This window comes from Pseudophryne corroboree, chromosome 5 (genome assembly GCF_028390025.1).
Source record: "Pseudophryne corroboree isolate aPseCor3 chromosome 5, aPseCor3.hap2, whole genome shotgun sequence".
NCBI classification, from domain to species: domain Eukaryota; kingdom Metazoa; phylum Chordata; class Amphibia; order Anura; family Myobatrachidae; genus Pseudophryne; species Pseudophryne corroboree.
The window spans coordinates 767,412,197-767,435,105 of record NC_086448.1 but is presented as its reverse complement, the minus strand read 5'-3'; the positions used below and the strand labels follow the sequence as shown (position 1 = coordinate 767,435,105).

The following is a 22,909-nucleotide window of genomic DNA, read 5'->3' as shown; positions in this document are numbered from 1 at the left end:
CTCAAAAGGAATCCCACACATCTTGCACATGATTTGTGGAGGCACAAAAAAGTCAAAGGGGGCCAGGTCTGGACTGTATGGCGGATGACCAAGCTCCCAGATGCGTTCATGGGCTAGAAAATCCACCACTTTCCCGGACTTGGGCAAGTGCATTGTCAGGGTGGCAAAATGCACCACAAGCGTAAGAATGGCTTATAGCACTTGCGGAAGGCATTGGTTGGCGTACCAGTCCCCAGTGACGGTGTGCTGCTCCACAAGTGGTATGGTAGCAACATGACCAGTCTTGGCCACAAAAACAGCCACCATCTGCTTGGCCACGCTGTGCTCACATTGGAATTTCTGTGGCGGTGTACCTCCAACTGGGGCCTACTGAGAAGAATGTTGTTTGATCTCAGAGTCGAAACTGTAGATCCAGGATTCATCACCACTGATCTCCTAGACAGCCATCAAACCTCGCCAGCATCTTGCGGCACCAAGTCAACCGAGCCTTCTTCTGCTCTCGAGTCAGCTGATGGGACACCCAGCGATCAGAAACCCTTACTCAGGTCAAGCTTTTCATAGAGTATCAAGCTGATGGATTCCGATGAGATGCCTATCTCCTTATCTAACTGGGCCATGGTCACCCTGACATCCATCTCAACTATGGCCCGCATGGCTACAACATTGTCTTCAGTGATGGCTGATATAGGTCAGCTGCTAGCACTCCTAGTCTTCCAGGGACTGTCTCCCACGCTGAAAATCTGCAAACCACTCAAGCACAGTGGCTCGGAATGGGGCTTACTCCCCAAAAGCAGGTGGTCAATACTCTCCTACTGTCGCAGACTACTCTTGTAGTCGTCGAAGATCATGGCTCTCCAGTGGCCTCTGTTAAGCTCCATAACGAGTTTTTAAAGTGAACATGCTGACTTCTTCAGTGTGCAGTGCGGCTTATATACGGCTCTGTGCCCTGACATTTCACTAGAACCTTAGTCAGAGTTTACAGTTCATAACCAGACAGTCAGATTGTATTTACTCCTACCTATGCACTGCACATCCGGAAACTTATTGCACACCCCACATACACAATGCTCCGACTAGCTACAGGTTTGTTTAAATTCGTTCCCATTTTTTGCACGAGTCTGTGGTATCCAGGGTTAGTGGATGATGACATAGGGGCATATGTGGAGAGAGATAAACTATCAACCAATCATCTCATAGCTGTCATTTTCAAACACAGCCTGTAACATGACAGGTGCCGATTGGCTGGTACTTTCTCTCTCTCCAAGGCTTAGTACATTTGCCCCAAAGTGTGAATGAACCTCCTCAAATGCACCTAATAATAGAAACATAGAATTTGACGGCAGATAAGAACCACTTAGCCCATCTAGTCTTCCCCTTTTTTTTTTAGTATATATTTCAATGATAAACTCATCAACATATGTCCTTAAAGTGAATCACTGCCCTAAAAACGAATAATTGCAAATTAAAATGATAGAGAAGAAACAAACAACAATACATTGAATGGGAGGAGGACAAAAGCCAGGACACAATACCACTTGAACAGGTATGTTTAATTATTCCTGTGTGTGCTGACAGTGCTCTAAAGATCCTTATCAAATATACAGAAAGCACATACGTTAAATATTACATACACTTTACATCACAACTCCACATATAACACATTTATGAACGAAATACAGTGAATGGAATGGTATAAAACAATTACACCATGGCCTCTTGTAAACAAGATCTACGTATGAGCAGTGGTAACAAGAAGAACAAATGTTGATCACCATACAAATGAGAAATTAAATCTTCTAGGACACTAAGTGGCCTCTCAGGCATAAATACATCTCTTTATAAATAGACTTATTTGCTCTGGACATTTAAATACCTCATTGATTAAAAGCGACAATATCTATTGAACTTTCTTTAAAAGAAAACAGTTTCAAAGGGGCAACCAAGGAAGAGGGGAGAGGTCCACCTTTTGGATAGATGGAACCCTGGGTTATGAGAAGCAAGCACATTGTAAGTAGTTAGGGTTATCACTGTACTTCAAACTCATTGCTGCTCCAATAGCACAAATATGTTTCATTTTACTTAAACTCCAGCAAACTACAGTCAATCTTGTAGTACACATAGGGATAGTATTCTTGCTGGCTGAGGTTTAATCCAGGTATATCCATGGGAGCCTAGAGAAAGCAGATTATTACGATTAAAAACAACAACAAAAAACACGTAAGGAGGACAAAACATTTCATTAGTCAGATAAACCTAAAAATAGGAATTTGATACCGACCAGTAATTCCTTATCTCGTAGTCCGTAGGGGATACTGGGATGGTCTTAGTACCATGGGGTATAGATGGGTCCTATTGCAGCCTTGGCACTTTAAACTTTAGAGTGTGTGCTGGCTCCTCCCCTCTATGCCTCTCCACCAGACTCCGTGTAGGAAACTGTGCCCGAGGAGACTGACAAACATTGAGAGAGGAAAATAGTAGAGGAAAAAAAGTGGTGAGATTTCGAACCAGCACACAACAGGAAGATAGTAACATAACCATACTAGAAATTAGGGACAGCAACAGCTGATCCAACCCACAACACGTAACAACATTTGCAAAAACAAAACCGAAGCACCAAGGTGGGCGCCCAGTATCCCCTACGGACTACGAGAAAAGGAATTACCGGTAGGTATCAAATTCCTAATTTCTCTAACGTCCTAGGAGATACTGGGATGGTCTTGGTACCATGAGGAAGTGCCAAAGCTACCAGACTGTGTGGGAGAGTGCCGAGACCCCTGCAAAACAGATTGCCCAAACCGAAGGTCATCAGTAGCCAAGGTGTCAAACCTGTAAAACTTAACAAACATATTCGGCCCTGACCAAGTGGCAGCTGGGCACAACTGTAAAGCCGAGACACCCTGGGCAGCCGCCCAGGAAGAACCCACCAACCTAGTGGAATGGGCCGAAATTGACGTCTGAACCGGCAAAGCTGCCGTTGAGTAAGCCTGTTGGATAGTCAGCCTGATCCAATGTGCAATAGACTGCTTAGAAGCAGGACGGCCAATCTTGTTGGCATCATACAATACAAAAAGCGAGTCGGACTTCCGTATCCGAGCAGTCCGTTTGACATAGATCTTCAAAGCCCGTATGACATCCAACGACTTTGGAGTAGCAGCAGTGTCAACAACACAATTAAAAACAACCAAGAGAGCGCTATTCACATTTGATGTGGATTTTTATTTTTTATATATAATAGTAGCAATAATTCAAAACATTTATACTTAATGCCGGCCGGCAATAGCAATTTTGCACCATAAAATCACAATCACACTAAAACAGGATAATACTTTTAAACAAGAATTTGCATGGACATATATATATATAAATATGTCTGCTTCTACTATAATAAAATATATATTTCCCAATTTATTCATAGACTGTAGATGTATTTAATTTCACATGGATCCAATATTTCCCACAGGGCATATATTATACACAGTGTCTCCTATCCGGAACGGTAACACCTGTATTGAATATCCTTTCAGAATCTTGCTACAATGTAGATGTCCGTGTGTCAATTACCATCACAAGTAATTGTAGCAGTATTTTAGAAGAAATATTGGAAACAGCAACTCACTTGTAGCTTGGCATTAATAATTCTTATGAGCTGGGATTGGTAGCTGCCAAAGATATTTTGAAAGGTAGCACCTTACTTGTAGCTTAATATGTTGTTATAACAGTTCATGCCAACTCTGATTTAGAAGCAAAAGTCAGTAGCATGCAATTGACGGTAAGCAATTATTCGTTTTGTAACATGCAAACGTCTCTATTCAATCACAGTGCGTGTGATACTCCTCCTGGTTAATTGACCCACAAATCACCTGTTGGAAGCGAAACATATGTCTTTACTTTAAACCACGGTAGAAATTGCTCGTCCTCCCGGCCGATGCTCACACTTACGGCCTTATCCGGAGTCCGTGGATGCAAGATGATTTAGACGTTCCCTTCTACGGTAGTGTGGTTAAACCGACCAGCTGGTGAGAGTTCGTCCGCTGTGATGTACAGGCAAATTAGTAACAGACGCGTTTCTCCGCCTACTCGCAAGTATCGGCGGCTTCCTCAGTGTTCCCTGATACTGAGGAAGCCGCCGATACTTGCGAGTAGGCGGAGAAACGCGTCTGTTACTAATTTGCCTGTACATCACAGCGGACGAACTCTCACCAGCTGGTCGGTTTAACCACACTACCGTAGAAGGGAACGTCTAAATCATCTTGCATCCACGGACTCCGGATAAGGCCGTAAGTGTGAGCATCGGCCGGGAGGACGAGCAATTTCTACCGTGGTTTAAAGTAAAGACATATGTTCCGCTTCCAACAGGTGATTTGTGGGTCAATTAACCAGGAGGAGTATCACACGCACTGTGATTGAATAGAGACGTTTGCATATTACAAAACGAATAATTGCTTACCGTCAATTGCATGCTACTGACTTTTGCTTCTAAATCAGAGTTGGCATGAACTGTTATAACAACATATTAAGCTACAAGTAAGGTGCTACCTTTCAAAATATCTTTGGCAGCTACCAATCCCAGCTCATAAGAATTGTTAATGCCAAGCTACAAGTGAGTTGCTGTTTCCAATATTTCTTCTAAAATACTGCTACAATTACTTGTGATGGTAATTGACACACGGACATCTACATTGTAGCAAGATTCTGAAAGGATATTCAATACAGGTGTTACCGTTCCGGATAGGAGACACTGTGTATAATATATGCCCTGTGGGAAATATTGGATCCATGTGAAATTAAATACATCTAGTCTATGAATAAATTGGGAAATATATATTTTATTATAGTAGAAGCAGACATATTTATATATATGTCCATGCAAATTCTTGTTTAAAAGTATTATCCTGTTTTAGTGTGATTGTGATTTTATGGTGCAAAATTGCTATTGCCGGCCGGCATTAAGTATAAATGTTTTGAATTATTGCTACTATTATATATAAAAAATAAAAATCCACATCAAATGTGAATAGCGCTCTCTTGGTTGTTTTTAATTGTGTTTTGTTTATAGGGGCATATGTACCAATAGCCCCTGAGAGAGCTGCATACACATTTGCATAAATCACAGCGCTAGGAATTGGTTGTTTTTTAGTGTCAACAACAACTGGAAACACTATCAGCTGATTGATATGAAAAGCATACACCACCTTGGGCAGGAACTGCTGACGAGTCCTGAGCTCTGCCCTATCCTCATGGAACACCAGGTAGAGACTCTTACAGGACAAAGCCCCTAGCTCTGACACGTCTTGCTGAAGCCAAAGCCAACAGTATGACCATCTTCCATGTGAGATACTTCAAATCAACCTTGTGCAAAGGTTCAAACCAGTCAGACTGGAGAAATTTTAGAACCAAATTGAGATCCCATGGTGCCGTGGGGGCCACAAAGGGAGGCTGAATATGAAGGACACCCTGCAGAAAGGCCTGCACTTCTGGGTGGGCAGCCAACTGTTTTTGGAAAATAATAGAGACGAAATCTGAACTTTAAGAGAGCCTAAATGTAGGCCTATGTCCATGCCTGACTGAAGGAAATGCAGGAAACGGCCCAGATCGAAATCCAGAGCAGAAAACGGTCGACTTTCACACCAAGAGATATATCTCTTCCATATACGATGGTAATGTTTTGACATAACAAACGTAGCCATGTTAAGTTTGGATAAACGAATGGCCCTTGCTGAAGATCTTCTCGAAGTGGCAGAGGCCAAGGATCTTCGATGGACATGGCCAGGAGATCTGCATACCAGGCTTTGCACGGCCAATCCAGGGCAATGAGAATTCCCCAATCTCCTTCCCTTCTTATTCTTTTTAGAACTCTGGAAAGCAGAGGAATTGGAGGGAACAGGTACACCAACTGGTAAGACCATGCTGCGGCTTGCGGATCCCTTGTCCTGGAACAATAACACAGGAGTTTCCTGTTGAGTCAAGAAGGTATCATGTCAATTTGTGGACATCCCCACCGCTGTGTTAGTTGTTGGAACACCTGCGGATGAAGGCCCCATTCCCCCAGTTGGAGGTCGTGCCTGCTGAGGAAGTCTGCTTCCCAGTTGTCTACTCCCGGGATGAGGATGACCGAGATGGATTTGGCATTTTGTTCTGCCCAGGAGTATCTTAGATACCTCCTCTCTCATTGCAGCACTGCTTTTTGTACCTCCTTGTCAGTTTATGTACGCCACTGCTGTTGCGTTGTCAGACTGTACTTGAATGGCCTGATTCTGAATAAGATATGAGGCCTGTAGAAGGACTGTTTCTTGACTTGACCACTGGGAACTGAGCCCCTTGGGTTACTGCTCCCCAACCTCTGAGGCTTGCGTCTGTGGTTAAGAGAATCCAATTCTGAATTCCGAAGACTCAACCCTTCACCAGGTGAGAGATCTGCAGGCAACAGCAGGAAAATCCTGGCCTTGGTGAGAGACGCATCATCTGATGCATCTGTAGATGTGAACCGGACCACTTGTCCAGCAGATCCAGCTGGAAGGGCCGGGCATGGAATCTCCCGTATTGGATTGCCTTGTAGGAGGCTACCATTATTTCCAGTAGACGTATGCAAAGATGCACCGAGGCCTTGTTCAGCTTCAGTAGGGACCGAACCAACTTGTGGATTGTCCTTGCCTTGTCCATAGGAAGGAAAATCCTCTGAGACAATTGTGTCCAGGAGCATACCCAGGAACTGAAGTCTCTGCGTTGGTTCCAGATGGGATTTTTGCAGATTGAGAACCCATCCGTGTGACATGAGCAGGCATGTTGTGAGGCTGATGCTTTCCCTCAACTGATTTCTGGACACAGCCTTGATCAGGAGATCGATATGGAACGATGTTCACACCCTGTTTTCGGAGTAGCAGCATCATCTCTGCCATCACCTTTGTGAATACCCTCGGTGCCGTTAATAGACCAAAAGGTAAAGCCTGGAATTAGTAGTGATGGACCTGCAGTGCAAACCATAGATATGCCTGATGAGGCAGCCAAATAGGAATGTGAAAGTACGCGTCCTTGATATCCAGGGACACTAGGAACTCCCCTTCCTCCAGTCCAGAGACTACCGTTCTCAGAGATTTCATCTTGAATTTGAACACGCGTAAATACAGGTTCAGTGATTTGAGGTTTAGAATCGGTCTTACCGAACGATCCGGTTTCGGTACAACAAACAGGTTGGAGTAATATCCTGTTCTAAAGATGCGGCGGCACTGGAACAATGACCAGCATTCGTAACAGTTTTTGAATAGCTTCCTGTAGAGTTGCTCTTGTTTCTTGTGAAACTGGTAAGCCTGACCTGAAGAATCTGTGAAGTGGGATAGTTTGGAACTCTAACCTGTAACCCTGGGATATCAGGTCCTTGACCCAGGAATCCTGGAAGGAATTTTCCCAGACTTGACTGAAGTATTTCAGGTGAGCACCCACCTGCAGATCCCCCAGAGCACGAGGCCAATAGTCATGCGGAAGGCTTACAGGAGGCTGAACCTGAACTCTATTCTTGGGGACCAGCAGCCTCTGGTCTACGACGTTTACCTCTATTACCTCTGGAGGGGTTGAAGGCACCCCTGGCCTTGCCCCTAAATCTGGCAACCTGAAAGGACTGCAGATTGGATCCTGAGTAAGTTCGTCTAGCTGGCGGAGCCGCAGACGGTAAATAGGTGGACTTACCAGCAGTAGCCCGAGAAATAAATTTTTTCAGCCCTTCGCCAAACAGGGCATCACCTGTAAACGACAAGTTCTCAACTCCCTTTTTGGAGTCAGCATCCGCTTCCCACTGCCGCAGCCATAACCCTCTGCGTGCTGACACTGCCATCACTGAAGCGCGTGCACTAATCAAGAAAAAACAATTTGTGTTCCCTAATGCACACTGAGTGAAAAATAATAATACTACATAATAATCAGATAATACGGAGATCTTTGTTGCGTATATCTGCAGATATAGGGTTAAGCCCCCAGGCCGATCGACAAGACTTCTCCGTCACCGACATGATGGGGTCCTGCACCCCAGACCCATACCTAGTATTGGGGACCCTCAGTGACGGAGAAGCCTTGTCGATCGGCCTGGGGGCTTAACACCATATCTGCTGATATACGCAACTAAGATCTCTGTATTATCTTATTATTATTTAGTATTATTATTTTTCACTCAGTGTGCATTAGGAAACAGAAATTGTTTTTTCTTACACAGAATTACCCCTCCCTTTTAGCACCTGAGTGAAATCACAATATGATTGAGCAGCTTACCATCATATGTGCATTGTATTTAGAGAGGCATGGATGGGGCAGTATTAGGAGGGATTGCTGACTCCAGAGTGCCATTGGAGAAGTTAGGGGTGTCTCCAGGTAAGCTGGCTCTCAGATACTGTAGGAGCCATTATCATGTGGCCTTACACTAGGAATTTAGACCCAGACATATGTGTCATTATTTATGGGGTGGGTGTGGGGTGCGGTGGCCCCTGTGTCAGTATGGCTGGGCGGCTTCAGGTCGGTACACCCTAACACTTTATTAACACTTATGATTTTCCCTATCACTTTGTACATATTTTTGTATTATTTTAATCACACCACTTACATAGCACTTCTGTGCTTCTTATTAACCCTTATTAATTTTCACCTGTGTGCTGACCTGGGGTAGCCGACCTGTGCCGACATGATGGGGTCCTGCACCCCGGACCCATACCTAGTATTGGGGGCCCCCAGTGACTGAGAAGCCTTGTCGATCGGCCTGGGGCCTTAACCCTATATCTGCAGATATACGCAACTAAGATCTCCGTATTATCCGATTATTATGTAGTATTATTATTTTTCACTCAGTGTGCATTAGGGAACACAAATTGTTTTTTCTTACACAGAATTACCCCTCCCATTTAGCACCTGAGTGAAATCACAATCTGATTGAGCAGCTTACCATCATATGTGCGTGCACTGATCAATCCTGTTTCCTTGATCACCTCACATATAAAATTTGCAGAGTTCTGTATATGTTGCAGAAGGGTGACCAGGTCATCCTGAGACATAGTCTCGAAGTTTCAATTAAATTACCTGACCATTTGGCAATGGCTCGTGTAATCCAACCACACGCTATAGTGGGTCTCTGAGCAACTCCCACTGCAGTATACAGTGACTTGAGAGTAGTCTCAATTTTATGATCAGCTGAGTCTTTTAGGGAGATAGCACCAGGCACAGGTAGTACAGTTTTACGTGACAACCTGGAGACTGAAGTATCCATCACCGGTGGGTTTTCCCACACTTTCCTATCCTCAGGAGGAAAAGGAAAGGATGACAACAACCTCTTAGGGATTTGATATTTCTTGTCAGGATTAACCCATGTCTCTTTAAAAAGCGTATTTAATTCCTTGGAAACAGGAAAGGTAGCAGCAGATTTTGGTTTTACCGTGAAAAACATTTCCTCTGCCGTCTCTGCCTCTTTATCAGGGATATTTAGGACCTCTCTAACAGAGTATATGAGAGCTTCTATTCCCCGAGACAGAGTACCGTCCCCCACATCTATATCCACCTCCCCTTCCTCCAGATCTGAATTTTCATTATCAGAATCAGAGTGGAGTACTTGGGCTATTGTACGCTTTTGTGGAATAAGTACAGGGGACTGAGACGCTAGTCTGAGGTCTGAATGTTTAGTTACTATATCAGCCATAGACTTCTTTAAATCCTGCGTCTCCTGCTTGGACAAAGCCAGCTCAGTGGAGATGTTAGTAATCATCCCTTTAATGGAGTCCAGCCATACTGGCTCCTGCAGACTGCTTTCCTGAGAATGGACACTGCATTGTGTACACATCAATGATCCCTCTGGTGAAGGGTAAAACTTAGTGTTGCATAACTGACACAGAGACTTTTTGCCAGACATAATACATAGTAAAATGCACACACACACAGGAAAAGGTTAAATGCACAGTTAACCCACATAGCCTGTTAGCAGACACAGAAGGAGAGAGAACCAGCACACTTGCCCCTATAGCTAAAAGCAATGCTTCACTGGGCAGCGGACTAAGGGCCTAATTCAGACCTGATCGTAGCAGCAAATTTGTTAGCAGATAGGCAAAACCATGTGCACTGCAGGAGTGGGGGGGGGGGGGGGGGTAGATATAACATGTGCAGAGATAGATAGATTTGGGTGGGGTGTGTTCAAACTGAAATCTAAATTGTAGTGTAAAAATAAAGCAGCTAGTATTTACCCTACCCTCTCTTCACAGGTAAAAACATCATCCTCATGCTTGTATATCTGAGTCTCTCATCTCTCTCTGGCTACACTTTTCACACCTCAAGAAAGTTTGTCTGCAAATGTCTGTGATCCTTCTTCAATGCAAAATCCCCTCTGTTAATTAGCTGAACTTCTGATTGCACACATCTCCCTTTGCCAGCTGATATAGTTGGAGCATTTAAGAGCAATATTATCAAGGCCTGCAGTCAGGACTTGGTTCTGCTTGCATTTGTGAAGAATGCATCTGTTAAGAATGTGTTTTAAGAATGGAGTTAGAACCGGAGTTTGAACTGGATTTGGACTACGCTAAAATCTCTAATTAAACTAGTTTCCCAAACACTGCAACTCAGGACCATCATGTGGTCTCTCCTCACCTCTGCCATGAGAACACCAGGACCAATGCCTACTACTCCTCTGTCCAAGAACATTGTGACTGCCCCCGGGACTACCCCTCAAGCTGAGCAGGGAACTGAGGGACGTGCGCACCAGGACCAGACTTTGCTGGGTCAGTTCCATTGGACATTAGTGTGCTCCCCATATTCTCACACCCACTGCTCTCGTGAGACCAGGTCATTTATCATTTTCACAAAATAATGTTAGTACAGTTTTCCTGCAAATGTGTTTTTTTTTCTCTTCTCTTTCTTCTTACAGGGTACTTCCACCCCACTGTGTGCTATTCCTGTAATGTGTACCTCCATTGGTTGCACACCCTGCCAGCAGTAACCTACGCAGTGCGCCCCACATGGCTGCCTCGGATGGTTCCTCCGTGGGCAGGGTGTGCTTCATTTGGATTTTTCCATGCAGGGCATAGCATACTCCTACACACGTGTCAGTTTTCCCATACATGCATTTGGCCCTTGTATGGCTCATCTCCCACTGTGTAATCTTCGTAGTGCGCCCAACATGGCTGCCTTATCTGGTGCGCTCGTGGATGGGATAAAAATAAGAATTTACTCACCGGTAATTCTATTTCTCGTAGTCCGTAGTGGATGCTGGGAACTCCGAAAGGACCATGGGGAATAGCGGGCTCCGAAGGAGGCTGGGCACTCTAGAAAGATTTAGGACTACCTGGTGTGCACTGGCTCCTCCCACTATGACCCTCCTCCAAGCCTCAGTTAGGACACTGTGCCCGGACGAGCGTACACAATAAGGAAGGATTTTGAATCCCGGGTAAGACTCATACCAGCCACACCAATCACACCGTACAACTCGTGATATGAATCCCAGTTAACAGTATGAAACAACTGAGCCTCTCAACAGATGGCTCAACAATAACCCGATTTAGTTAACAATAACTATGTACAAGTATTGCAGATAAACCGCACTTGGGATGGGCGCCCAGCATCCACTACGGACTACGAGAAATAGAATTACCGGTGAGTAAATTCTTATTTTCTCTAACGTCCTAGTGGATGCTGGGAACTCCGAAAGGACCATGGGGATTATACCAAAGCTCCCAAACGGGCAGGAGAGTGCAGATGACTCTGCAGCACCGAATGAGAGAACTCCAGGTCCTCCTCAGCCAGGGTATCAAATTTGTAGAATTTTGCAAACGTGTTTGCCCCTGACCAAGTAGCTGCTCGGCAAAGTTGTAAAGCCGAGACCCCTCGGGCAGCCGCCCAAGATGAGCCCACCTTCCTAGTGGAATGGGCATTTACAGATTTTGGCTGTGGCAGGCCTGCCACAGAATGAGCAAGCTGAATTGTACTACAAATCCAGCGAGCAATAGTCTGCTTAGAAGCAGGAGCACCCAGATTGTTGGGTGCATACAGGATAAACAGCGAGTCAGATTTTCTGACTCCAGCCGTCCTGGAAACATATATTTTCAGGGCCCTGACAACGTCTAGCAACTTGGAGTCCTCCAAGTCCCTAGTAGCCGCAGGCACCACAATAGGCTGGTTCAGGTGAAACGCTGACACCACCTTTGGGAGAAATTGGGGACGAGTCCTCAATTCTGCCCTATCCATATGGAAAATCAGATAAGGGCTTTTACATGATAAAGCCGCCAATTCTGACACACGCCTGGCTGAAGCCAAAGCCAATAACATGACCACTTTCCACGTGAGATATTTCAGATCCACGGTTTTTAGTGGCTCAAACCAATGTGATTTTAAGAAACTCAACAGATCCCAAGGTGCCACAGGAGGCACAAATGGGGGCTGAATATGCAGCACTCCTTTCACAAATGTCTGAACTTCAGGTACTGAAGCTAGTTCTTTTTGAAAGAAAATCGACAGAGCCGAGATCTGTACTTTAATGGAGCCTAGTTTTAGGCCCATATTAACTCCTGCTTGCAGGAAATGCAGAAATCGACCTAGTTGAAATTCCTCTGTTGGGGCCTTTTCGGCCTCACACCATGCAACATACTTCCGCCATATGCGGTGATAATGAGTTGCTGTAACCTCTTTTCTAGCTTTAATAAGCGTAGGAATGACTTCCTCCGGAATGCCCTTTTCCTTCAGGATCCGGCGTTCAACCGCCATGCCGTCAAACGCAGCCGCGGTAAGTCTTGGAACAGACAGGGCCCCTGCTGTAGCAGGTCTTGTCTGAGCGGCAGAGACCACGGGTCCTCGGAGATCATCTCTTGAAGTTCCGGGTACCACGCTCTTCTTGGCCAATCCGGAACCACGAGAATTGTGTTTACACCTCGCTTTCTTATTATTCTCAATACCTTTGGTATGAGAGGTAGAGGAGGGAACACATAAACTGACTGGTACACCCACGGTGTCACTAGAGCGTCCACAGCTATCGCCTGAGGGTCTCTTGACCTGGCGCAATACCTCTCTAGTTTTTTGTTTAGGCGGGACGCCATCATGTCCACCTGTGGACGACCCCACTGATTTACAATCATTTGGAAGACTTCTGGATGAAGTCCCCACTCTCCCGGGTGGAGGTCGTGCCTGCTGAGAAAGTCTGCTTCCCAGTTGTCCACTCCCGGGATGAACACTGCTGACAGTGCTAGTACATGATTTTCCGCCCATCGGAGAATCCTTGTGGCTTCTGCCATTGCCATCCTGCTTCTTGTGCCGCCCTGTCGATTCACATGGCCGACTGCCGTGATGTTGTCTGACTGGATCAGCACCGGCTGGTGTAGGAGCAGGGATTTTGCTTGACTTAGGGCATTGTAAATGGCCCTTAGTTCCAGAATATTTATGTGAAGGGAAGTCTCCTGACTTGACCATAGTCCTTGGAAGTTTCTTCCCTTTGTGACTGCCCCCCAGCCTCGTAGGCTGGCATCCGTGGTCACTAGGACCCAGTCCTGTATGCCGAATCTGCGGCCCTCCAAAAGATGAGCACTCTGCAGCCACCACAGAAGAGACACCCTGGTTCTTGGGGACAGGGTTATCAAGCGATGCATCTGAAGATGCGATCCGGACCACTTGTCCAACAGGTCCCACTGAAAAATCCTGCCATGGAACCTGCCGAATGGAATTGCTTCGTAAGAAGCTACCATCTTTCCCAGGACCCGCGTGCAGTGATGCACCGATACCTGTTTTGGTTTTAGGAGGTCTCTGACTAGAGAAGACAACTCCCTGGCTTTCTCCTCCGGGAGAAACACTTTTTTCTGGACTGTGTCCAGAATCATTCCCAGGAACATTAGACGTGTCGTCGGGACCAGCTGTGACTTTGGGATATTCAGAATCCAGCCGTGCTGGCGCAGCACTTCCTGAGATAGTGCTACTCCCACTAACAACTGTTCCTTGGATCGTGCCTTTATTAGGAGATCGTCCAAGTATGGGATAATTAAAAGTCCCTTTTTTCGAAGGAGTATCATCATTTCCGCCATAACCTTGGTAAATACCCTCGGTGCCGTGGAGAGTCCAAACGGCAGCGTCTGGAATTGGTAATGGCAATCCTGTACCACAAATCTGAGGTACTCCTGGTGAGGATGGTAAATGGGGACATGCAGGTAAGCATCCTTGATGTCCAGGGATACCATGTAATCCCCCTCCTCCAGGCTTGCAATAACCGCCCTGAGCGATTCCATCTTGAACTTGAATTTTTTTATGTATGTGTTCAAGGATTTCAAATTTAAAATGGGTCTCACCGAACCGTCCGGTTTCGGCACCACAAATAGTGTGGAATAGTAACCCCGGCCTTGTTGAAGTAGGGGTACCTTGATTATCACCTGCTGGGAATACAGCTTGTGAATCGGCTGGTCTTCTGTTTGCCGGCGGTCGGGCTCCCGGCGCTTAGTATACCGGCGCCGGGAGCCCGACAGCCGGCATACCGACACTTATTTTCCCTCGTGGGGGTCCACGACCCCCATAGAGGGAGAATAAAATAGTGTGGCGCGCGTAGCGTGGCGAGCGCAGCGAGCCCGCAAGGGGCTCATTTGCGCTCGCCAAGCTGTCGGTAAGCCGGCGGTCGGGCTCCCGGCGCCGGGATGCTGGTCGCCGGGAGCCCGACCGCCGGCCAGCCGTAGTGAACCCTGTGAATCGCTGCTAGCACCGCCTCCCTGTCTGAGGGAGCAATCGGCAAGGCAGATTTTAGGAACCGGTGGGGTGGAGCCGCCTCGAATTCTAGCTTGTACCCCTGAGATACTATTTGAAGGATCCAGGGATCCACCTGTGAGCGAGCCCACTGATCACTGAAATTCATGAGGCGGGCCCCCACCGTACCTTCTTTTGGAATCTGCATCTCCAGTCCACTGGCGAGTCCATAAGCATCTCCTAGCAGAGATGGACAATGCACTTATTTTAGATGCCAGCCGGCAGACTTCCCTCTGTGCATCTCTCATATATAAGACTGAGTCTTTGATATGGTCAATTGTTAGCAGAATCGTGTCTCTGTCTAGTGTGTCAATATTTTCTGACAGTTTATCCGACCACGCAGCGGCAGCACTGCACATCCATGCTGACGCAATAGCTGGTCTAAGTATAATGCCTGAGTGTGTATATACAGACTTCAGGATCGCCTCCTGCTTTCTATCAGCAGGTTCCTTAAGGGCGGCCGTATCCTGAGACGGTAGTGCCACCTTTTTAGACAAACGTGTGAGCGCTTTATCCACTCTAGGAGGTGTTTCCCAACGTAACCTATCCTCTGGCGGGAAAGGGAACGCCATTAGTACCTTCTTAGGAATTACCAATTTCTTATCAGGGGAAGCCCACGCTTCTTCACACACTTCATTTAATTCATCTGACGGGGGAAAAACTACAGGTAGTTTTTTCTCCCCAAACATAATACCCTTTTTTGTGGTACCTGGATGTAAATCAGAGATATTTAACACCTCTTTCATTGCCTCAATCATGCAGTGAATGGCCTTAATGGGCATTAAATTTGACTCCTCGTCGTCGACACTGGTGTCAGTATCCGTGTCGACATCTACTTGTGCCATCTGAGATAGCGGGCGTTTCAGAGCCCCTGATGACTTTTGAGACACCTGGACAGGCACGAGCTGAGAACTCGGCTGTCCCGCAGTCGGCATGTCGTCAAATTTCTTATGTAATGAGTCTATACGTGCACTCATTTCTTTCCATAAGCACATCCACTCAGGTGTCTGCCCCCCCAGTGGGTGACATCCCTTCTAAAGGCACCTGCTCCGCCTCCACCTCATTATCCTCATCAAACATGTCGACACACTCCACACACACAGGGAATGCTCAATATAGAGGACAGGACCCACAAAAGCCCTTTGGGGGGACAGAGTGAGAGTATGCCAGCACACACCAGAGCGCTATATAAGGCAGGGACTAACTGAGTTATGTCCCTTATAGCTGCTTTTTAATATATACTATATACTGCGCCAAATTAAATGCCCCCCCTCTCTCTTTTTTTACCCTTTTCTGTAGAGTAGTCTGCAGGGGAGAGCCAGGGAGCGTCCTTCCAGCGGAACTGAGGGAAAAATGGCGCCCAGTGTGCTGAGGGAGATAGCTCCGCCCCTTTTCCGCGGCCTATTCTCCCGCTTTTTTATGGAATCTGGCAGGGGTATTTACCTCATATATAGCCCCTGGGGCTATATATTGAGGTATTTTTGCCAGCCAAGGTGTTTTTATTGCTGCCTCAGGGCGCCCCCCCCAGCGCCCTGCACCCTCAGTGACCGGAGTGTGAAGTGTGAGAGGAGCAATGGCGCACAGCTGCAGTGCTGTGCGCTACCTTGGTGAAGACTGATGTCTTCATGCCGCCGATTTTCCGGACCATCTTCTTGCTTCTGGCTCTGTAAGGGGGACGGCGGCGCGGCTCCGGGACCGAACATCAAGGCTGGGCCTGCGGTCGATCCCTCTGGAGCTAATGGTGTCCAGTAGCCTAAGAAGCCCAATCTGGCTGCAAGCAGGCGAGTTCGCTTCTTCTCCCCTTAGTCCCTCGCTGCAGTGAGCCTGTTGCCAGCAGGTCTCACTGAAAATAATAAACCTAAGACTATCTTTCTTCTAAGAGCTCAGGAGAGCCCCTAGTGTGCATCCAACCTCGGCCGGGCACAAAATCTAACTGAGGCTTGGAGGAGGGTCATAGTGGGAGGAGCCAGTGCACACCAGGTAGTCCTAAATCTTTCTAGAGTGCCCAGCCTCCTTCGGAGCCCGCTATTCCCCATGGTCCTTTCGGAGTTCCCAGCATCCACTAGGACGTTAGAGAAAATAAGAATTTACTTACCGATAATTCTATTTCTCGTAGTCCGTAGTGGATGCTGGGGACTCCGTCAGGACCATGGGGATTAGCGGCTCCGCAGGAGACAGGGCACAAAAGTAAAAGCTTTAGGATCAGGTGGTGTGCACTGGCTCCTCCCCCTATGACCCTCCTCCAAGCCTCAGTTAGGATACTGTGCCCGGACGAGCGTACACAATAAGGAAGGATTTTGAATCCCGGGTAAGACTCATACCAGCCACACCAATCACACTGTACAACCTGTGATCTGAACCCAGTTAACAGCATGATAACAGCGGAGCATCTGAAAAGATGGCTCACAACAACAATAACCCGATTTTTGAACAATAACTATGTACAAGTATTGCAGACAATCCGCACTTGGGATGGGCGCCCAGCATCCACTACGGACTACGAGAAATAGAATTATCGGTAAGTAAATTCTTATTTTCTCTGACGTCCTAAGTGGATGCTGGGGACTCCGTCAGGACCATGGGGATTATACCAAAGCTCCCAAACGGGCGGGAGAGTGCGGATGACTCTGCAGCACCGAGTGAGAGAACTCCAGGTCCTCCTCAGCCAGGGTGTGCCCCTGACCAAGTAGCAGCTCGGCAAAGTTGTAAAGCCGAGACCCCTCGGGCAGCCGCCCAAGATGAGCCCACCTTCCTTGTGGAATGGGCATTTACATATTTTGGCTGTGGCAGGCCTGCCACAGAATGTGCAAGCTGAATTGTACTACACATCCAACTAGCAATCGTCTGCTTAGAAGCAAGAGCACCCAGTTTGTTGGGTGCATACAGGATAACAGCAAGTCAGTTCTCCTGACTCCAGCCGTCCTGGAAACCTATATTTTCAGGGCCCTGACAACATCTAGCAACTTGGAGTCCTCCAAGTCCCTAGTAGCCGCAGGTACCACAATAAGCTGGTTCAGGTGAAACGCTGACACCACCTTAGGGAGAAACTGGGGACGAGTCCGCAGCTCTGCCCTGTCCGAATGGACAATCAGATATGGGCTTTTGTGAGACAAAGCCGCCAATTCTGACACTCGCCTGGCCGAGGCCAGGGCCAACATCATGGTCACTTTCCATGTGAGATATTTCAAATCCACAGATTTGAGCGGTTTAAAGCAATGTGATTTGAGGAATCCCAGAACTACGTTGAGATCCCACAGTGCCACTGGAGGCACAAAAGGGGGTTGTATATGCAGTACTCCCTTGACAAACTTCTGGACTTCAGGAACTGAAGCCAATTCTTTCTGGAAGAAAATCGACAGGGCCGAAATTTGAACCTTAATGGACCCCAATTTGAGGCCCATAGACACTCCTGTTTGCAGGAAATGCAGGAATCGACCGAGTTGAAATTTCTTCGTGGGGCCTTCCTGGCCTCCCACCACGCAACAAATTTTCGCCACATGTGGTGATAATGTTGTGCGGTCACCTCCTTCCTGGCTTTGACCAGGGTAGGAATGACCTCTTCCGGAATGCCTTTTTCCCTTAGGATCCGGCGTTCAACCGCCATGCCGTCAAACGCAGCCGCGGTAAGTCTTGGAACAGACATGGTACTTGCTGAAGCAAGTCCCTTCTTAGCGGCAGAGGCCATGAGTCCTCTGTGAGCATCTCTTGAAGTTCCGGGTACCAAGTCCTTCTTGGCCAATCCGGAGCCACGAGTATAGTTCTTACTCCTCTACGTCTTATAATTCTCAGTACCTTAGGTATGAGAAGCAGAGGAGGGAACACATACACCGACTGGTACACCCACGGTGTTACCAGAACGTCCACAGCTATTGCCTGAGGGTCTCTTGACCTGGCGCAATACCTGTCCAGTTTTTTGTTCAGGCGGGACGCCATCATGTCCACCTTTGGTCTTTCCCAACGGTTCACAATCATGTGGAAGACTTCCCGATGAAGTGCCCACTCTCCCGGGTGGAGGTCGTGCTGAGGAAGTTTGCTTCCCAGTTTTCCACTCCCGGAATGAACACTGCTGACAGTGCTAACACATGATTTTCCGCCCAGCGAAGAATCCTTGCAGTTTCTGCCATTGCCCTCCTGCTTCTTGTGCCGCCCAGTCTGTTTACGTGGGCGACTGCCGTGATGTTGTCCCACTGGATCGATACCGGCTGACCTTGAAGCAGAGGTCTTGCTAAGCTTAGAGCATTGTAATTGCTCTTAGCTCCAGTATATTTATGTGGAGAGAAGTCTCCCGACTTGATCACACTCCCTGGAAATTTTTTCCTTGTGTGACTGCTCCCCAGCCTTTCAGGCTGGCATCCGTGGTCACCAGGACCCAGTCCTGAATGCCGAATCTGTGGCCCTTTAGTAGATGAGCACTCTGCAGCCACCACAGAAGAGACACCCTTGTCCTTGGAGACAGGGTTATCCGCTGATGCATCTGAAGATGCGATCCGGACCATTTTTCCAGCAGATCCCACTGAAAAGTTCTTGCGTGAAATCTGCCGAATGGAATCGCTTCGTAAGAAGCCACCATTTTTCCCAGGACCCTTGTGCAATGATGCACTGACACTTTTCCTGGTTTTAGGAGGTTCCTGACTAGCTCGGATAACTCCCTGGCTTTCTCCTCCGGGAGAAACACCCTTTTCTGGACTGTGTCCAGAATCATCCCTAGGAACAGCAGACGTGTCGTCGGAAACAGCTGCGATTTTGTAATATTTAGAATCCTCCCGTGCTGTCGTAGAACTACTTGAGATAGTGCTACTCCGACCTCCAACTGTTCTCTGGACCTTGCCCTTATCAGGAGATCGTCCAAGTAAGGGATAATTAAGACGCCTTTTCTTTGAAGAAGAATCATCATTTCGGCCATTACCTTGGTAAAGACCCGGGGTGCCGTGGACAATCCAAACGGCAGCGTCTGAAACTGATAGTGACAGTTCTGTACCACGAACCTGAGGTACCCTTGGTGAGAAGGGCAAATTGGGACATGGAGGTAAGTATCCCTGATGTCCCGGGACACCCTATAGTCCCCTTCTTCCTGGTTCGCTATCACTGCTCTGAGTGACTCCATCTTAATTTGAACCTTTGTAAGTGTTCAAATATTTCAGATTTAGAATAGGTCTCACCGAGCCTTCTGGCTTCAGTACCACAACATAGTGTGGAATAATACCCCTTTCCTTGTTGTAGGAGGGGTACTTTGATTATCACCTGCTGGGAATACAGCTTGTGAATTGTTTCCAATACTGCCTCCCTGTCGGAGGGAGACGTTGGTAAAGCAGACTTCAGGAACCTGCGAGGGGGAAACGTCTCGACTTTCCAATCTGTACCCCTGGGATCCTACTTGTAGGATCCAGGGGTCCTGTACGGCCCCAGCGTCATGCTGAGAAACTTGGTAGAAGCGGTGGAGGCTTCTGTTCCTGGGAATGGGCTGCCTGCTGCAGTCTTCTTCCCTTTCCTCTATCCCTGGGCAGATATGACTCTTATAGGGACGAAAGGACTGAGGCTGAAAAGACGGTGTCTTTTTCTGCAGAGATGTGACTTAGGGTAAAAACGGTGGATTTTCCAGCAGTTGCCGTGGCCACCAGGTCCGATGGACCGACCCCAAATAACTCCTCCTTTTATACGGCAATACTTCTTTGTGCCGTTTGGAATCTGCATCACCTGACCACTGTCGTGTCCATAAACATCTTCTGGCAGATATGGACATCGCACTTACTCTTGATGCCAGAGTGCAAATATCCCTCTGTGCATCTCGTATATATAGAAATGCATCCTTTAAATGCTCTATAGTCAATAAAATACTGTCCCTGTCAAGGGTATCAATATTTTTAGTCAGGGAATCCGACCAAGCCACCCCAGCTCTGCACATCCAGGCTGAGGCGATCGCTGGTCGCAGTATAACACCAGTATGTGTGTATATACTTCTTAGGATATTTTCCAGCCTCCTATCAGTTGGCTCCTTGAGGACGGCCCTATCTGGAGACGGTACCGCCACTTGTTTTGATAAGCGTGTGAGCGCCTTATCCACCCTAAGGGGTGTTTCCCAACGCGCCCTAACTTCTGGCGGGAAAGGGTATACCGCCAATAATTTTCTATCGGGGGAAACCCACGCATCATCACACACTTCATTTAATTTATCTGATTCAGGAAAAACTACAGGTAGTTTTTTCACACCCCACATAATACCCTTTTTTGTGGTACTTGTAATATCAGAAATATGTAACACCTCCTTCATTGCCCTTAACAAGTAACGTGTGGCCCTAAAGGAAAATACGTTTGTTTCTTCACCGTCGACACTGAAATCAGTGTCAGTGTCTGTGTCGACCGACTGAGGTAAATGGGCGTTTTAAAGCCCCTGACGGTGTTTGAGACGCCTGGACAGGTACTATTTTGTTTGCCGGCCGTCTCTGTTGACATTATCACGTAATTCCTTGAATAAGCCATCCATTCCGGTGTCGACTCCCTAGAGAGTGACATCACCATTACAGGCAATTGCTCCGCCTCCTCACCAACATCGTCCTCATACATGTCGACACACACGTACCGACACACAGCACACACACAGGGAATGCTCTGATAGAGGACAGGACCCCACTAGCCCTTTGGGGAGACAGAGGGAGAGTTTGCCAGCACACACCAAAAACGCTATAATTATACAGGGACAACCTTTATATAAGTGTTTTTCCCTTATAGCATTTTAATATATATAGTCATATCGCCAAATAAGTGCCCCCCCTCTCTGTTTTAACCCTGTTTCTGTAGTGCAGTGCAGGGGAGAGCCTGGGAGCCTTCCCACCAGCATTTCTGTGAGGGAAAATGGCGCTGTGTGCTGAGGAGAATAGGCCCCGCCCCCTTTTCGGCGGGCTTCTTCTCCCGTTTTTCTGAGACCTGGCAGGGGTTTAATACATCCACATAGCCCCCAGGGGCTATATGTGATGTATTTTTAGCCAGAATAAGGTACTATCATTGCTGCCCAGGGCGCCCCCCCCAGCGCCCTGCACCCTCAGTGACCGCTGCTATGAAGTGTGCTGACAACAATGGCGCACAGCTGCAGTGCTGTGCGCTACCTTATGAAGACTGAAAAGTCTTCTGCCGCCGGTTTCTGGACCTCTTCACTTTTCGGCATCTGCAAGGGGGTCGGCGGCGCGGCTCCGGGACGAACCCCAGGGTGAGACCTGTGTTCCGACTCCCTCTGGAGCTAATGGTGTCCAGTAGCCTAAGAAGCCAATCCATCCTGCACGCAGGTGAGTTCACTTCTCTCCCCTAAGTCCCTCGATGCAGTGAGCCTGTTGCCAGCAGGACTCACTGAAAATAAAAAAACCTAACAAAACTTTTACTCTAAGCAGCTCTTTAGGAGAGCCACCTAGATTGCACCCTTCTCGGCCGGGCACAAAAATCTAACTGAGGCTTGGAGGAGGGTCATAGGGGGAGGAGCCAGTGCACACCACCTGATCCTAAAGCTTTTACTTTTGTGCCCTGTCTCCTGCGGAGCCGCTAATCCCCATGGTCCTGACGGAGTCCCCAGCATCCACTTAGGACGTCAGAGAAAAATACATAGACCTGATGGTTTTAGTGGAACCCTACTCTGAACCTAAGGACTCTGCAATCTCCCCGTTTTGTGTTCTCTTCTAGGGGTAGACTATTCTACCCTGGGTAACCCTACGCAGTGCGCCTAAGATGGCTGCCGCACCTGGTACCTTGTGAGGGTGGAATACACAACCCCTGGAGGTTATTACCCAAGATGCCTAAACCAATTATGCATTATTCTTTCTGTCTTTATTGTCTGTGTGGATTATATTTTGATGTAATACTTAAATCTTCTGTATTATGTGCATTGTTTGAGTTCTAGTTGGCGCCGCGGATGGCTGCCTCGGTGCTGCTCTGCCAAGCAGCCTTTGCTTTTAGTCTTACATGTATAATATGTCGAGTCTATTGTACAGTTGCAATGTGCAGTATGAACTCATATGTGTAATGTTTGTAATGTATGCTATGTTTTTCCCCCTTCTTATGCTATGTATTCCCCCTTCATGTTGCTGCTTGGCGATGCATTGTACCACAAAGAATTCCTAGTGTACGTGAGTACACCTGGCCAATAAAGCTGATTCTGATTCTGAAATATAACCTACCCAAATCTAACTCTCTCTGCACAGGT

At 47.3% G+C, this 22,909-nt stretch overlaps 1 protein-coding gene across 2 annotated transcripts in view; it reads right to left on the bottom strand.

Annotated features, from left to right (window-relative positions):
- Positions 1-1,531: 1,531 nt before the first annotated feature.
- Positions 1,532-22,909, bottom strand: part of ATP6V1C1 (ATPase H+ transporting V1 subunit C1) — a 138,941-nt gene continuing 117,563 nt past the window's right edge. For both annotated transcript variants that reach the window (XM_063924239.1, XM_063924238.1), the window contains exon 13: positions 1,532-2,171. In XM_063924239.1, the coding sequence (XP_063780309.1) occupies positions 2,076-2,171 (96 nt within the window). In that variant the 3' untranslated portion in view covers positions 1,532-2,075. The remainder of the gene's footprint in view (positions 2,172-22,909) is intronic.